Source organism: Balaenoptera physalus (assembly GCF_965194825.1).
Source record: "Balaenoptera physalus genome assembly, chromosome: 2".
NCBI lineage: Eukaryota > Metazoa > Chordata > Mammalia > Artiodactyla > Balaenopteridae > Balaenoptera > Balaenoptera physalus.
The window spans coordinates 144,306,854-144,325,452 of NC_138883.1; the positions used below are offsets into that span (position 1 = coordinate 144,306,854).

Sequence of the window (18,599 nt, forward strand, 5' to 3'; positions counted from 1 at the left end):
CCTTCCCCAGACCCAGCAATTTTTATGTACAGCTGAGGTTGAGAACTTCTCATAGGATAAAGTCTAAATTCCTTAGAATGCAACATAGTTATATATACATTATTCCCTAGAATGTTTCAAGAAATGGTCCTTGACTCCTAAATCTCCATCTGTAGTCCCAATCTTTCCGTTGAACTCCAGGCATGAAATTACAAACATCTACAAACCATTTCCATTTACAGGTCCTACAAACAGCTTAAAATGAAGAAAAGGCCTGGAGTTCTTCAGAAGAGGCATACTTGGAGTTTATAGAGCAAGGAAAAGGGTCTGGTATCCTGTGTCCTGAAGGTATCTGCAGGCCTTCTTAACTAACATATGGCGACAGCCTGAGGATTACTAAGCATCACAACATTCATCTCTGAACTGAATGAACCATGTGTCACAGAACAGATGCTCTGGTGTACTGAGAAAAGATGGCCTTTCAGTCTAGAAACTTTAGTCCTGCTTCTGACTTCAATTGTGATATCGAAGATATCACTTAATGACTTTCACATCTGTAAAATGAGATGGTTGCACTAGGTAACCTCTAGGTTTCCTTCAAGTCCTGAAATTCCATGCCTTGCCTAAAACCGAACTAATTTTCTCTGAATCTGTTTTTGTTTCCTATCTTAAGTATTGGTACACTCAGTACCAAGAAAGAAACCTTAATGTTTTTATTATTATTCAGTTTTTCACCAAATTCCCCAGTTTGGCTCCTGAAATGTCTCCAAATTGAACACCATTCCCATTACTAAATTTAGTTCCCTAAAAAAGTTCTCATGATCTTTTGACAAGGCCACAGCAGCCTGTCAAAGTATCTCCTTGCCTCTGGGCTTTCCCGTTACTGACTGTACAACTTCTGGGTAAACCCTGTATGTTTTACATTCAATACACTACCCTACAAAGACAACTTAAAATGAGTAATTTCATTTTGAATAAAATTCAATATATATTCAATTATATACACACACACACACACACTCTCTCTCTCTCATACATATATTATTGTGGTAAAAAATACATAACATAAAATTTTCTATCTTACCCATTTTTAAATTTACAGTTCAGTAATGTTAAGAATATTCACACTATGATACAGATCTCCAGAAAATGAATAACTATATTTTAAATGGACAAAAAATAGAACTTAATATGGAAATGTATATGTTTATGTATGTGGGAGGCACTGAATTGCTAGCTGACAAAACACTATCACATCATGCTTTTTTTTCACTCTTGTGAGAAAACTGAAAGTGAATCTTTTTTAAAAAACTTTTAAAACTTTTCTTTCAAATAAAACACAACTTTTGGTTAAACTTTTCCTTTGCTGTGTTATATAACTAACATCTACTGTAGAAGTTGCAAACTGACGGCCCTTAGGCCATGTCTGGCCTGAAGAAATGTTTTGTTTGGCTCACACAGTGTTTTTAAAAAACTGAATTAGGTATCAACACTTTAAAATTGGAAGATTGATCTTAAAATCCAGAATAGCCTCTGTGAAAAAATATCGAAGATAGGGATAAGCAACACTAAGCTTGCATTCCCAGGAGGCAACAATTAGCTGAAGATGATCAACAGCTGCCTTCAGACAAGGTATGTTCTCTCAAGTTTGCTACATTCCCCACCACTCTCTAGGTAATGTTGTAAATGCCTGCTTCCCTTACTTACATTGCTTGCCTGGCCCCTCTGAATATGAGTTCATGCCCCTGTAATAAATAATGCCAAAATAGTGGCCTTACCATCACGCTGGTTCCCTCATAAAGGTGTTAAATGTTGACATGCACTAACTACATTTTACTGAGTCTTGTTTTGAAAATTACACTGACAGTTTTGGAATTATACCAAATTGTTCAAGTGGATATACCTTCTTGAACCAATTAAAGAGTGCACCTCCTAGGCACTGGTTTTTGTTTGTTTGTTTTGGCTTCTAGAGTGAATACCAAGTGGCAATAGAACTTTATCTTCAGAGTTTCTGTTTTTCTACTGTTTCTATTTTCCTGACTTTTATTTTCACTTTTATTTCTGGTTCTTGGCTATGTTTGGTTCTGATTCTGGTTTGCACACAGCCAATGTGTTATTCCCCATTAATAGGAGGATGGGGACCTATTCTCTTTTGGGTATGACAGGGCAAATAATCTGGTACAATAGTCTTTTGGTTTGTAGAAGAATAAGTCTTGCTTTTACTGGAAAGAAGAAAAGCCCTTTGAGATCTAGATCAGTGAGTGTATGTATTTTGTGTTTCCTTTAACCTGTAACTGAAGTTGTAGACCTGAAGCCGTAGGCTCTCTGTGTGCCTATCATACTTGAGAGTCTTTACCCTTCCTTGTGTGAGTTTGAAACATTTTCCTATTTCTGGGAAGGGTATTAACAAATTAGATATAAATTTCTTAAAATGAAAGAGCTCTGTTTTTACTGATTTACAGATACTAATAAGATTACAAAAATCTAATATAAAGGAACGTAAGAACCCTCAAGAAATTAAAAAGTGAATGTAGAATACTTCAAATACAGTGGCCTTTTTGTTATTGTTCATTGTTTATCTGTCTGCTTTGTTCACTGCAGAGACACAGGGAATGTCAGTTAGAACTGAGGCTCTGTCCCTTGGAGTCTACAACTCTAACAAGCCCCATGGACTTGGGGCCTGGAGGCAGGCAGCCTCACATTTCCTAGAAAACTTGTTCTCAGAGTTTCATCCCTGGGCCTTCACCATCAGTGTCACCTGCGGACTCATTAGAAATGCTAGTTCTCAGTCCAGAACCCTAATGAGGGTTAGGCCCAAGAATCAGTGTTTTAAGAAGCCTCCAACTGTTTTTGATATACATTATAAAACATTCCATCCTCCTGCTGTGGTTTCTGTGGATGAGTTGCTTTTGTTTCTTCTGATTAACGTTAAGTCTGCTTATTAGGGAGGAGATATGGGGATATATGTATATGGAGAGCTGATTCACTTTGTTATAAAGCAGGAACTAACACACCATTGTAAAGCAATTACACTCCAATAAAGATGTTAAAACAACAACAACAAAAAACATTAAGTCTGCTTAAATCTGTGGGATTTTTGCCCTGAGACCGCAAAATTGCATCAGTGCACATTTATTTTCCTAATACTTTAAAAAATGTATAACATGTCCAGTTTTCTATTTTTTAATTAAAGGAGTGCTACACTATATTAAATGTGGTGGCTTTTTAAGGAAAAAACCCTTCTCACAGGAACTGTTAGCTCGTAAGTATTCTTATATAAGAATCCAAATTTAAGTAATCAAAGTGAATCTTTGAACAAATCAGACTGGTTTACAATTTTGGTTTAAAAATAACTATTTGGGGGCTTCCCTGGTGGCGCAGTGGTTGAGAGTCTGCCTGCCAATGCAGGGGACACGGGTTCGAGCCCTGGTCTGGGAAGATCCCACATGCCACGGAGCAACTAGGCCCGTGAGCCACAATTACTGAGCCTGAGCGTCTGGAGCTTGTGCTCCGCAACAAGAGAGGCCGCGATAGTGAGAGGCCTACGCACCGTGATGAAGAGTGGCCCCCACTTGCCGCAACTAGAGAAAGCCCTCGCACAGAAATGAAGACCCAACACAGCCAAAAATAAATAAATAAATAAATAAATAAATAAATAAATAAACAAAAAACTATTTGTCTTTATCTGGATTTAATCATTGTAGAGTGTAATATAAGTAAATTTAAGAAAATAAAATTGGGGTTTCTCATGAAGATACTAATTTACATCTGAATTTCTTAAGTTCTGAAGTTCTTACCTAACCTCCCTCGACAGACTTCCCTGGTGGTGCAGTGGTTAAGAATCCGCCTGCCAATGCAGGGACACAGGTTCGATCCCTGGTCCGGGAAGATCCCACATGCCGCAGAGCAATGAAGCCCATGCGCCACAACTACTGAGCCTGCGCTCTGGAGCCTGCGAGCCACAACTACTGAGGCCTCACGCCACAAACTACTGAAGCCCATGCGCCTAGAGCCTGAGCTCCGCAACAAGAGAACCACCACAATGAGAAGCCCGCAAACCTCAAGGAAGAGTAGCCCCTGCTCGCTGCAACTAGAGAAAGCCCACACACAGCAACGAAGACCCAACGCAGCCAAAAATAAATAATAATAAAAAAAAATAAAGGCATCATCATATAGATAAAAACAAATAAGGAAATAATTAACAAAAGAATAAAATGGACATTAAAAAAAAAGGAAAAAAGGGTCTACTGATAAGCTAATATTACTTCCATATAATGTTTAAGATGAAGGAAAACGTAAACTTAAATTATAATTCTGACAAACTTTTCTATATCAACAGTAATTATGTTCTGTGGTATGTTAAGATTAAACACAATTTCCGGGCTTCCCTGGTGGCGCAGTGGTTGAGAATCTGCCTGCCAATGCAGGGGACACGGGTTCGAGCCCTGGTCTGGGAAGATCCCACATGCCGCGGAGCCACTAGGCCCGTGAGCCACAACTGCTGAGCCTGCGCGTCTGGGGCCTGTGCTCCGCAACAAGAGAGACCGCGATAGTGAGAGGCCCGTGCACCGCGATGAAGAGTGGCCCCCACTTGCCGCAACTAGAGAAAGCCCTTGCACAGAAACGAAGAAGACCCAACACAGCCATAAATAAATAAATAAATAAATAAAAATTTAAAAAAAACAACAACATAATTTCCAATAGTTAACTTTAAGACCTTGGACTAATATTAAATTGAGTTAATTAAATGATCATCTTTGCATCTTTGAATAATTCCTAAGTAAGACAGAATACTGAAACATTGGTCAGCAAGTGTAGTTTTAACATATATATGATTTTAATTTTTATATGTTATGTAGTGGAAAGGACACGTGTATTATGTGTATCCATGAGCTCTGAAGGTTTGTTAAAACACTTGTATAGAACAGAAATTTCTCAGTTTCTCTGTGAAACAGAAGTTAGTTACCTTGGTTAAGTTATAATTGATATGGAGATTGAGACTATACTAAGAACAATAGTGACACAGAAATACAACCATGTATGCAAAGGTAATGAATGGCATGTGTTCTTGTTTATTAATGGGAAAAGATAAGTCTTTTGTACTTGAAGTAAAAGTATCTAGGTTGTTCCAAAATGTGAAAGAGGATAATGAAGGACAAACCTGGATATTGAAAGCTGTAGAACATTAGTGGAAAGGGAAATTTATTTGCCTTGGACTATAATAACTGCAAATAATAGTCTAAAATATGCAATGAAATATTAAAATTTTTCCAAAGCTGGCTCAGTTTTGATGGATTTATTCATAAGATTAAAAAGGGAAAGCTTCTAAATCCATTAATGTCAAATATTTATTAATATAAAACCAGAATTTGGTTTTCTCTGTTAAAATAAAAAATTGGTCTTGGAGTATTCTATCTGTTCTTAACAAAATATGGTAAAAGGTTATTCTTTACCTCCTGAATAATCTGCATAGATAGCCATATCTCACTAGAATAACTTCTTGGAGTTTGTGCTGACTCTGTCATATCATAAATTTGTTTTTAAACAAACAACGAAAGTTCCTTGCTAAAGAGTTAAAGTTCTTTTAAAAAACTGGGTCACCACCTTCTATGTTAATTTAAAACATTATATTGTTACTTTGACTAAGTCATTATTCATTATCCTCAGATATCTAAGCTCCTATCTTAATCAAGCAATGAAGTCTGATAATTCTTGTGATGCTGCTGAGTTCAGAGAACTCACTGTGAAACAAATGATTTGGTTCAGATTGTGGTGTAAGACCAAAGTGCAGTATTACGTGCTGCCTCAACATTTTGTAAAATGGGGATGGTCTTGAATGGTCTACCTGCAAGTTCTCTTCCTCGCTCTGCTCCTGTGGATAAGGTCCCCTAGTCAAAAAATCCTCTTCATCGAAGGGACCAAGCAAAGTTTCTTTTTAATCCCTGCTAGCCTTTATCCCCGGTTTTGGTTCCCTGCTAGCCTCAGAATTATTCAGACAAGCCAATCACATCCTCCTGTGTGAACCCCACTCTCCTGATACTACAAAGTCTTCTTCCCATTGCCTAAGTTGTTCACTGTTTCTGAGTGCAACCTCCAGGTCACCCTGTACGGCACGCAGTGTCCTCCTCCTCTGGGATGTGAGTTTATGTAACTAATATATTGTTGCCTATCTTATCTGTCCAGTGTTGTGTGTTGAGCCATTCCCAAAAACATATGGTGGGAATCCTCTCTCTTACCAATAGGGTGAATAGGAAGTGATTAAAATACAGATAGGCACCAACATCAGGGGAATCTTATCAGAATGCTGGGGTAAGAGGTTCCACACAGTGGCTCAAATTTATTATGTGTGGTAGCTTAGAGGTTTCATGCACCGAGTCCAGATGGTAGTTGCGGGTGGGGTTGAGTGGAGGAAGAGAAGTCCTGAGGGCCAGAGGGCTAGGCAGAGATACCAAGGTCCCTCCCTTGGCAGTGTCTCTTCTCTCAGAAATGCTCATGGCCCATTCATTCCCTTACTTTGTTCAAATCTCTGCTCAAATAGCACTACATCAGAGGGCTTTTCCCCTACAACCCAACTTAAAATAACACCTCTTACCCTGTCATTCTCTATTCTTTTATTCTGCTTTATTTTTATTGTAAGAATTTCCCTGCCCTTGAGTATTTGTTTGTTTCTTCACATTAGAATATAATCTTTGTGAGAGGGAAACTTGCTTTGTTCTCCACAATAGCTCTACTGCCTAAAGCAGCACCTGATACATGATTGGTGCATAATAAATACTCCTCGAGGACCAAGGTTTCCTTACTGACTCAGGATCTGAAGAAGCCTATACTTACATGGAGAGAATCAGTGACCCTGGCTGTGAAGAAGAGAAAGGTACACCACAGACCACTTTCAATCACAGATTACTAAGAAAAACTATTATGAGGTTATAGTATAAAGGAGTCTTTATGCTTAAGAAAAGGAAATAAGAAGAACAAACTTGTCTCTTTGAATATGCCAATAAGAAGAATTTTGGGGGCTAGCTGACTAAGAACGCGGAGGAAAAAAAGACCATTTACCTATTAAAGTTTATTAGGTGAGGTTAAATTACAGAGGGGAAAAAAGCTTGTGATATTATAAAATGGCTTTAGATAAAGAGAAGTCTATAAATGAGTCAACAAATTTACCGTAGGGGAAGAAAGGGAAAGCACACTATGGAAAAAGGAAATGTGCACAAGAGGAAGGGGAAAGAATTTTTAAAATTTGAGTATATCTGGATTAACAAACAGGTAACTGATCAACTTAATATCTGAAAATAACACTTTGTTAGAAGGACCCCAAACATAAGGAGATAACTTCCAAAATAACAGTTCAAAAAATCTGTTGAAAACCAGTCCCTAATTAGCTTCAAGAATATAAAAACCATCACTTGTTAGTTGACAGAGCAATTTCACATTGAAAGACATTTTGTTTTTCACTCAATAAAACTTTGAAAAACCTTGCCATTTTCATCTTTAGAAAATTATAAGTAATTTTGAGAGGTCACAATACACTTAGAACACAGTGCTTTTAACTTATTGTAGGCTTTATGTAGAGGACAGGCCAGATGACTGACTGAGGTCCCTCATTCGTATGTTACATTGCTGATTCTGGAGGAGGAGCATATATGGGGCATTAACACATCCTCACAGTATACCTGGGGAGAGCCAATCCGACAAATGGAGAAACTCAGGCTGAATAGTAAAAAGTGAGGGATTTGGTGTATGATCTTCATTTATATCGCCAGATCCCTCTTTTTTTTTTTTTTTTTTAAATTATAGCAGGCACATTTTAAATTGAAATGTATAAAAAATCTGGGCTATTCCCCCAACTTTCCCTCAGTCTTAAGCAATTGTCCACACAGGTTCAATCTTGAACAGGCATAAATACACTCGTTTTTAGGGTTTATCTGCATTTTTAAAAATTTTTATTTATTTAATTTATTTATTTTTGGCTGTGTTGGGTCTTCGTTGCTGTGCGAACTTTCTCTAGTTGTGGCGAGTGGGCACTACTCTTCATCGCAGTGTGCAGGCTTCTCATTGCAGTGGCTTCTCTTGTTGTGGAGCACAGGTTCTAGGCACGCAGGCTTCAGTAGTTGCAGCACGTGGGCTCAGTAGTTGTAGCTCGCAGGCTCTAGAGCGCAGGCTCAGTAGTTGAGCGCACAGGCTTAGTTGCTCCATGGCACGTGGGATCTTCCCGGACCAGGGCTCGAACCCGTGTCCCCTGCACTGGCAGGCGGATTCTTAACCACTGTGCCACCAGGGAAGCCCTCTATCTGCATTTTTATTGAAGTAAAATTTATAGTGAAATATACTGATCTTAAATGTATTGAATATATTTAACAAGAATTTGATACATGCATATACCCATTTAACCAACCCCTAATCAGGTACAGAACTTGTTATCTCAGAACATTTCCTCGTACTCCCTACCGGTTATTTCTCATCCACCACAGGCAACCACCTTCCTGATTTCCATCATCACAGATTGGTTTTGCCTGTTCCTGAACTTAAAAAAAAAAAAAGCAACAAGTTTTTGGTCATTGGCTTCTTTTGCTCAATGTCTTTTTGAGATGAATTCATATTATACTAGTAATATAATTCTAATATCATTCTTTTATATTGCCAAGTAGTATTCTACTGCATCCATTCTCTTTATGTGATGATGGACATTTGTTATTGTTTCTAGTTTTGACTATTGTGAATGAAACTGCTAAAATTATTCTTGTACCTTTTTTGGAGGGAATATATGCTTTCATCTTTCTTGGATAAATACCTAGGAAAAGGATTAGTGAGTAATAGTGTAGGGATATGTTTAACTTTGTAAGAAACTTCCACACTGTGTTCCAAAGTGGTTATTATACCTTTTTTTTTTTTAATTTATTTTACTTATTTATTTTTGGCTGCGTTGGGTCTTCGTTGCTGCACGCGGGTTTTCTCTAGTTGCGACTAGCGGGGGCTACTCTTCGTTGTGGTATGCGGGCTTCTCATTGCGGTGGCTTCTCTTGTTGCTGCTCTGCAACAAGCTCTAGGTACATGGGCTCCAGTAGTTGTGGCATGCGGGCTCAGTAGTTGTGGCACGTGGGCTCAAGAGCGCAGGCTCAGTAGTTTCGGCACACAGGCTTAGCTGCTCCGCAGCATGTGGGATCTTCCCAGACCAGGGCTTGAACCCGTGTCCCCTGCATTGGTAGGCAGATTCTTAACCACTGCGCCACCAGGGAAGCCCGGTTATACCATTTTAAACCCCCTTGAACAATACATGAGTTCCAGTTGCTCTACATCCTAACCAACACTTGGTGTGGCCAGTCTTTTTAATTTTAGCCATTCTAATAGGTGTGAAGTGGTATCTATCGTGGGTATCTTTTAACATACCAAACTGTCACAGTGCTCTACACATTTACCCAAGAGAAATGAAAGCTTATGTCCATACAAAGATCTGTACAAGGATGTATATGGCAGCTTTACTCATAATTGTGAAAATCTGGAAACAGTCTAGATGTCCATCAACATGAGAATGGTTAAACAAACTGTGGTGTATTCACACAAGGGAATACTATTCTGTAGTAAAAAGAACAAAGTACTAATCATACGATAACATGGATGAATCTCAAAAGCATTATGGTAAATGACAGAAGTCTGCATAAAAGAGTAATACTGGTATATTGCATAAATGGAATATTGCATGATTCCATTTATATGAAGTTCCAGAAAAGAAAAAGCTAATTTGTGATGAAAAAAACCTCTAAACAGTGATTACCTCTAGGGGAAGGTGGGAGTAGTAACTATCTGGGAAGAGGCATAAGAGAATTTTCTGGGGTGATGGTATATTTCATATCTTGATAGGGGTTTGGGTTACATGGGTGTATAAATCTGTCATAACTCATCAAATGGAACATTCACTGTATGTAACTTTTACCTCAAAAATGTAAATAAACATTAAATTCTAGTTAATTACATGCATGCTAAAGTGTTTAGGAATGAAATACAATAATGTATGCAAATTCACTTAAAATACATAAAAATAAGATAAATTGATGGATGGAGAGAAATTGTTACATGGATACAAATGTCATAAAACAAACCTAGCAAAATGCTAATTGTAGACTCTAGGTGGTGGGTTATGGTGTTCACTTTTTATATCAACTTCTGATACGTTTCAAAAATTTCATAATAATATTTTGGTAAAAATAGGAGAAGAGGGGAGAGAGGATGAGGGTAGTATAACAAGTTGGTTATAACCTTGTTCTTAAAATGGAGTCAACTGATATTGTTTAGTCAATAAATCAATATGAGACAGGAGGGGCTTCCCTGGTGGTGCAGTGGTTAAGAATCCGCCTGCCAATGCAGGGGACATGGGTTCGAGCCCTGGTCCAGGAAGATCCCACATGCTGCGGAGCAACTAAGCCTGTGCACCACAACTACTGAGCTTGTGTGCCACAACTACTGAAGCCCTCCTGCCTAGAGCCCAGGCTCCACAACAAGAGAAGCCACCACAACGAGAAGCCCACGCACCGCAACAAACAGCAGCCCTCACTCGCTGCAACTAGAGAAAGCCCGTGTGCAGCAACGAAGACCCAATGCAGCCAAAAAAAAAAAAAGAGACAGGAAACTGTTGTGCTTTCTTATAAGCCGAGTTGGTTTTCAAAACTGTGTACGTACAATACTTAAGCTAAAAACAACTGAATTCAAAAAAGAATTTTTAATGAAGCAATGCCATTTGCAGCAACATGCATGGACCTGGAGATTATCATACTAAGTGAAGTCAGACAAAGACAAATATCTCATGATATCACTATATATGGAATCTTAAAAAAAAAAAAAAAAGATACAAAATGAGCTTGTTTACAAAACAGAAACAGACTCACAGACATTGAAAACAAATTTATGGTTACCAAAGGGGAAAGGCAGGGGAGGGATAAATTAGGAGTTTAGGATTAACAGATACACATTACTATATATAAAATGGATAAACAAGGAGGACCTCCTGTATAGCATAGGGAACTATATGCAATATCTTATAATACCCTATAATGGAAAAGAATCTGAAAAAGAATATATATATAAAACTGAATCACTTTGCTGTACACCTGAAACTAATGCAACATTGTAAATCAACTATACTTCAATTAAAAAAATTTTTTAAAGTTTTTAAAACCACCAAATTGTCAATTAGTGATTGCACTTCCACCAATCATGTGAGTCCCTAAATCCCTACATCTTCACTAATAATGAATAATTTATTATCTTTTTATCTTATCTAAATTTGCTATGTGAAAAATGCTGTTTTGTTTTGATTTGTACTTTCTTAATTATAGATGATGTTGAACATCTTTTCATATGTTAAAAAGTTATTTGTATTATGTTTTCTATAAACTGCTTTTTCATATCCCGTGCCCATTTTTCTACTGGGTTGTTGTCTAGTTTTGTTACTGATCAGTAAAAGCTCATTTTGTTTGTATGCCTGTCTGTCTGTCTACCTATCTTTGTCAGCCCTTTTCCTACCATTTGTTATGTTTTTTACCCATTTATCATTTGTCTTGACTTCATCTGCAAAATTTTTTTTGCTAGCAGAAATTTCTTAATTTTTATATAGTAACAGCTATTAATCATTTCCTTTGTGGCTTATGGGTTTGTATCTTGCTTAAAAGGCCTTTCCTACTTTAAGATTACCCAAAAATTATCCCATATTTTCTCTTGTATTGCTTTTGTGATTTCACAAGTCACAAAATAATTCTATGAATTATTTTCTTAAGCTAGAAACGTGCCTAATAGTAAGTGTAGGGAAATGAGCACCCACATAAATAATTACTAGGACTATAAACTGCTACAAACATTTAAGAAATTGATATGATCGCATATACTATAAAATTAAAACATACATACCACATGGCCTAACAATTCCACTTCTAGGAACCAATCTATCCTACAGAAATAAGAACATGAGTGAGTATGTAAACATAAACAAACCAATATGTTCACTGAGGCTCTCCTGCCAAAGAAACAACTAACGGGCCATCAGTGTAGGAATGGTTAACTAAATTATGGTGCAGCCATAGTATGGCACATCCATAGCCAAGATCTATGTGCACTGACTTGGAAAGCTAGCAATATATCAAGGACAAGTGAAAAGAGCAAGCTGCAGGATAAAAAATGTTAGGACAAGTGAAAAGAGCAAGCTGCAGGATAAAAAATGTTAACTACATAAAACCATGCGTGCATGTGAATGCTTATGTAAGTGGAGGAAAACATTAGGAAGGGTACACGCCAAACTATCAATGCTAGTTATCTCAATGGGGTAGGAATGGTAGTGCTATAAAACATTTCTTCTGAAATTAAAAATAAACAAAAATATTATTTTGTCAGAGTAACCCAATAAAAACATTGATGTTTAGGGCTTGCCCTGGCAAGTCTGATTAAAAAAATAATTGGAGAATGGAATTTTTATTAGGTAAAGAGCAAATGGACAATTAAACTTCCAGACTCTACTGTCTATGTGTGCTGGATGACTTTTCCTTTAAACCGTCAGCCCCTCTGAACCAATGAGAACCTCATCTGATCAGATATAAAGGCACCTTTTCCCACTACAAGGGGGGTTTGGAATGAGTCTCCAGTTATATACTTGGTTTGAATTTCTAAGGACACTATATTTGCAGAATTTAGCCTTCCCTTTTCCATTTCCCTAGTAAGGAGTCTTAGCTGGTCTTCCTCCAGCAAAATTTCCTTAATTATATGCAAGATTTTATATAGCACATTTTAATGGGGAGAGAATTCACTGCTTTACTCATATCCTCCAAACCCTGCTTCCCCCATCAAAAAAATGTAAAGAAAAACAATCATGCTAAACTAAATTCAGACACTTGTGAATCTAATTCACAGTGTTTGTACCAATTTGGGAACATCTTTTATTTTTGGTGTCAACTCATCAAGCTTTATGTTGTCAACAAAAAATGATATACAATATCTGCTTTTTTCCCCCTTAAATTCTATTTTATATGATATAAATTACTGCCATTTCTTGTTTTATTCAAATCTGATAAATAGATCTTTCCAATTGGGGCGAATTTTTGTCTTCTACTATTTTGTGTTAGATCGGTCTCTTTTAAACACTGCATTGCTGGGTTTTATTTATCAATCCAAATGGAGAACCATTTATGTTTGTAACATAATGTCTGGCTTTTTATGCCTATTTTTTCTCTTCATGTTTATTTTTATTACATGAATTATAACTCAAATACCTCATTTTTAATTCACTAAGTACTTCCTATATTTCAAGAACATTATTAAAATAATATTTACACAATAATATTAAGATAATATTTACCTATTTATTCTAATCTGAAACAAAATATTTAGTGCTTTCCCCTCTCTTCTTCCCTTTCCCAATCTTCCCTCCATCTTTTCTCTATTAGGTTTTACTGTTTGGTTTAATAAATTAGTTACTAATCACTTTTCTTGTTATAGTGACTGTAGGCAACTATCCAAGGGAGACGCCTTCAAAGAAGGAGGAGGAAGAAGGCAAACAGCATGTAAAACAGGATGTTGATATGGAACTACCAGAGTGTCAGTTTCAGCTGAAGATCTAAGACAATAGATAATACATTCCAAAATGAGGTGAGTAACCACCATGCCAAACTTGCAAAGAATGTGGGCAAAAAACTTTGTAAACTTTAGCTCTAGCACAATAAGAAAACAAAACAAAGAAAGGTTGGAGAAGGAAAGAAAAGAGATAGAGATTAGGAGAGGATTTTTGGAAAAAGCTTCTTTTCCCCAAGGACCTTGACCTAGGGAAAGAAGTTTCAACAAGACTACTTGGAGAGCTTAAGATATATCTTCGAGAGCTTGGGAGTCACAGGAGACTGGTGTTTGACTCAGGTCTGAGAAATCCTGAGAAAGAGTACAGGACTTCCTGGTCAGTTCCTCTGATGGCAGAGTGAAATGGGTGATGAATGCACTGAGATTGGCTTGCACTTCAAGAGTTTCTTGTGGTAAGAATGCAAGTCTTCCATGGACCATTAGCTAGAGATACAGTAAGTCCTCTACATATGAACCTTCAAGTTGTGAACTTTTAAAGATGCAAACATGCGTCCGCACGTCCAACCACGTAAGGTAGTTCACGTGTCTGGTATACATTGTCACATGCATGCATTCTCTACAAGTGGTTGTGCTTTCGTGTACTTTACCGTATAGCACTGTAGAGAGTACGGTAGTACAATATCTTTATTTCAAGTCAGGATGTCTGGAAGCAAGTGTGAAAGCAGCAGTGATGTAGCTGGTACTGCTAAGAAACGCCAAGCGGTAATGATGTAAACAAAAGTGAAAATAATTGAGAGTGGAACGAGGCGAAAAGATGGTAGGTGTTGCTCGTTCTTACGACTCGTTCAACCATCAGCATGATCCTAAAGAACAAGCGCGATCATGAAAAATGTGAAGTCTGCTGTGCTGATGATGTTGACAATAATACTGAAGAAGCGTGGAAAAGTGATGGAGGACATGGAGAAACTTCTCAGTGTGTGGATGCAGGATCAGCATCAGCGTTGAGTCCTGCTCAGCTTAATGCTGATTCAAGAGAAAACTAAAAGCCTTTATGAAGACTTGAAGAAGAAACACGGCAAAGAATCAGAGGGTGCATCTTTTAATGCCAGCCATGGCTGGTTTCATTGGTTCAAGGTTACAGCCAACCTTCACAATGTAAAAGTTAAGTGTTGAGGCAGTGAGTGCAGATATGGTAGCTGCCCAGGAATTTCCTGAAATGCTTCAAGAAATTATTGATGAAGGCGCATATTTACCCAAGCAGGTTTTTAATGTGGATCAGACAGGACTGTACTGGAAGAAGATGCCAGACCGAAGTTACATCAGTAAGGAGGAAAAGTTGATGCCAGGCTATAAAGCAGCAAAGGACAGGCTAACTCTTGTTGTTTGGTGGCAATGCTTCCAGTGATATGAAGCTGAAGCCTCTCTTAGTTTATCATTCAGAGAACCCAAGAGCCCTTTAAAAATATAGCCAAGGGCTCTTCCTGTTGTGTGGAAGAGTAACCCCAAAGCCTGGGTTACACAGGCCATTTTCCAGGACTGGTTTTTCCACCACTTTATCCCAGAGGTAGAGAAATATTGCTTGGAGAAGGACGTCCCATTCAACATTCTATTGCTGCTTGACAGTGCTCCAGGCCATCCCCCATTCATGGATGACTTTCATCTCAACGTCAAAGTAGTGTTATCTGCCACCGAATACTACGTCACTTATCCAACCTATGGACCAGGGAGTTATAGTGACTTTCAAAATATTATTTGCATCACACTTTTCATCAGGCAGTAAAGACGAGTGACAAATCAGGAACAACCCTGCGACAATTTTGGAAGGACTGTAACATCTACAAGGCCAGAAAAAACACTGACTTTGTTTGGCGTGAGGTTACAGCCATCACCATGAATGGGGTTTGGAAGAACCTTTGTTCACACAGTTTGTTCACGATTTTTGTGGCTGTGAGAAGGTGGATGAGGAGTCCAAAGAAGTCTTCAGCAACTTAGTGACCCTCAGCGAGAAGTTGGAGCTAGATCTCCAAGAGGATGACTTCACTGAACTCCTTGCTGTGCAACATGAGGAGCTTACTAATGAGGACCTGATGGAACTGGAGGCCCAGAGAAAGGACAAAGAGAGACAAGAGGAAGAATTAACTGAAGAACCGAAGATTCACGATGCAGGAAATGGCAAGGGGATTTTCTGTTATTTGAGGAGGCACTGTTAGTTTTTGAGGCACAGGACCCGAATGTAGAACGGTACACGAAGCTTGCAGCAGCCATTCAGAATGCAATCATGTGCTACTGTGTCATCTATGATGAGAAAAAAAGAGCTAGTACCCAGACATCACTGGGTTGTCTTTTCAAGAGGGTAGATAGAATTAAATCCAGCAGGAACCAGAATCTGTGCCATCGACGTCAGGTGTGAGTGATGTTGCAGCTTGCCCTCCATCTCCTATTGCTGATAATCCTTCAGCTCTACCATCTCCTACCTCCTCTCCCTCCTCCAGTCAGTAACTCTTCTTGCCTGTTCACTTGATGCCAGCCCCTGGACGCCAGCTCTTGTACTGTACTACTGTACTTTTCAAGGTACTGTACTGTAAGAGTCAAAATGTTTTCTTTCTTGTGTTTGTTTTTTATGTATTGTTTGTGTGAAAAGTATTATAAACCTGTTCCAGTACTATATAGCCAATTGTGTCAGTTGGTGACCTAGGCTAACTTTGTTGGACTTAACGAACAAACTAAACTTATGAACGCGCTCGTGGAATGGAACTTGTTATACGTATGTAGGGGACTTACTGTAGTATGAAAGTTGTCTTAAATCCTATCCAAGAGGGCCATGTGGAGGTGAGGGGACCACAGCAGAAAGAAGGCAGAAATGTACCGTGACATGTCTAGGGAGGAGGGGCTGGACTAAGTGCCTATTCATAGGAGATACATTTGCCTGTACCAAGAGAAGTGAAGATGAGATAATCCCAGGATTACTGGAGGTGGGGTGGTAGGGTGCTTCTAAAATGGTTCCCAATAATCCTCATTTCCTGGTATTCATGGCCTTGTGTAATCCCCTCTTCTTGAGTGTGGGCTAGATCTAGTTATCTACTTCTAATGAATGGAATATGGCAAAAGTGATGGGATGTCACTTCCAAGACTGCGTTAAAAAAGGCTGTCACTTCCAGCTTGCAGACACTTGCCCTCTTGATTGCCTCCTCTGAGGAAACTTGCTGCCATATCATGAGTTGCTCTGTGGAGAAGCCCATGTGGCAAGGAACCCAGGGATGGCTCTGGCCAACAGCTCATGAAGAAATAAGGCCTTTAAAGTCAATAACTCATGAGGAACTGAATCCTGACAACAACTCCTGGAGTGAGCTTGGAAGCAAATCCATTCCCTAGTCAAGCTGTAAGATGACTATGACAGACACAGAGGCAGAAGGTCCAGGTAAGCCACGCCTAGATTCCTGATCCACAGAAATTGTGAAATAATAAATGTTTATTGTTTTAAGCCAGTAAATTTTGGAGTAATCTGTTATGTAGCAAAAGGTAAAACAGGGTAGCTCTAAAGAAAGTACAAAAGAATTCATGAGCAAAAGAATCAGCTCTAAACAGCTGCCCAGTCCAGACAGCATCAACGCCAGCTCACAACAGCTATTAGTCTAATAAGAACTTTCCTGCTACCTTCTACCCATTTCAACCCTAGAGGGCTGAAGAATGTTGGATGAGCAGTCAATACATTAAGTAAGGTCAAAAAAATTAGTTGACCCCCCCCCTTCTTAATACAGTAGGCCAACCTTTGGTAGGGAGAAATTTTGGCTTTAAATAAAGTTTGAAGTTTTAAATAATTATACAGAATTGACCATATTAATTATTGAACTTAGTCTGCTTTTGTACTAGAACTGCTTTGAGGACTTCTCATTAGCAGAGAGTGATCAGAAAAGTTATAGGACTTCATCCAAAGGGTGAATAGGTTGGATAAGCAATGTTAGCATCACAAAATGGGTCTGAACAGAGTAGAGGCAAAACAAAGCTTCAAAAAAGCAAAATGAGGAAAGAAAGAAGTCAGAGCAGCTAAATCATAGAGAGAAACAGCAAAGGTGGGGGTAGGTCAAGATGAATATAAGTAATGCATGAAGACAAGGCAAGAGAAAATCAGCTAGGCTAGAATCCAACATTTTGTAAATGGTAGTTTCCAAACCCAGAGGTCTTCACAGTGCTCTGAGAAGTTTGCATTATTAATGACAGTCATGGTATCTGTTTCAATTTCAATTTAAAAATCAATAAATACAATAATTTAAATACTTTCTTTCTAAAATTGAACAGTATGAGAGCCTCTTCGTATCTACTGAGCAAGTATGTGTAGCAATAAGTAGGTAAGTGTGTTCACGACTGAAATATTCAGTTAGGTTTATCACTCAACTGAACACAGCTAGCTGCTTCTGGATTTGACCATTAATCTGTTCTAATTTTTATTCTTTGTCTCATATTATTTAGCTTATATCCAAAACAAACTGTTAAGACTGCAAAAGAAATATGGATGTTGAAACAGAAGTTAGTGAAAAGCACAAAATGATAATAATCTTGTAACATTTTTTCAAAATTATCTTTATTCTATCTGAAAATTGAATTTATCTGATCAATATCAAGAGTCTCCATCTGAACCAGTATTGAAAGGAGAAAAAAATGATGACAAGTATATCCCAATTTAGCATTTTATTTAAAAAAATTAATTATACTTTAGATTATCATTTTGGTGACTATCTTTTCATGTCTTTTATATACATGCACATATATTTTACATAAATGGGATATGTTACAGAAGCTGTTTTATCATGGAGATCCTTTTTCTTTTAAATAGAGACGTGTGTGTGTGTGTGTGTGTGTGTGTGTGTGCGCGCGCGCGTACGTATTGAGTGGTAGGTGAGTGGAGGTTTACCTCTACAACCTCTCTCAGACCTACTTATCCCAAGGTAATGATTACAGTTGGAACCTTCAAAGTCATGGTTCCTCATCTGCTGATTCGACCAACCGTGGAATGAAAATTATTTGAGAAAAAAAATTCCAGAAAATTCCAAAAAAGCAAAACTTGAATTTGCCAA

General features: G+C 38.1%; 2 protein-coding genes across 6 annotated transcripts in view; one reads left to right on the plus strand and one right to left on the minus strand.

Moving 5' to 3' along the window:
• The window catches only part of TM6SF1 (transmembrane 6 superfamily member 1), a 61,893-nt gene extending 54,137 nt beyond the window's left edge, over positions 1–7,756 (plus strand). For all 3 annotated transcript variants that reach the window (XR_014260310.1, XR_014260311.1, XM_082448839.1), the window contains one exon: positions 222–7,756. Coding sequence is in view for 1 of the 3 variants with exons in the window: in XM_082448839.1 (XP_082304965.1) it covers positions 222–239 (18 nt within the window). In the remaining 2 variants the exon portion in view is untranslated. The remainder of the gene's footprint in view (positions 1–221) is intronic.
• The window catches only part of HDGFL3 (HDGF like 3), a 78,508-nt gene that overhangs the window by 29,272 nt on the left and 30,637 nt on the right, over positions 1–18,599 (minus strand). The gene's annotated exons all lie outside the window — the stretch shown is intronic.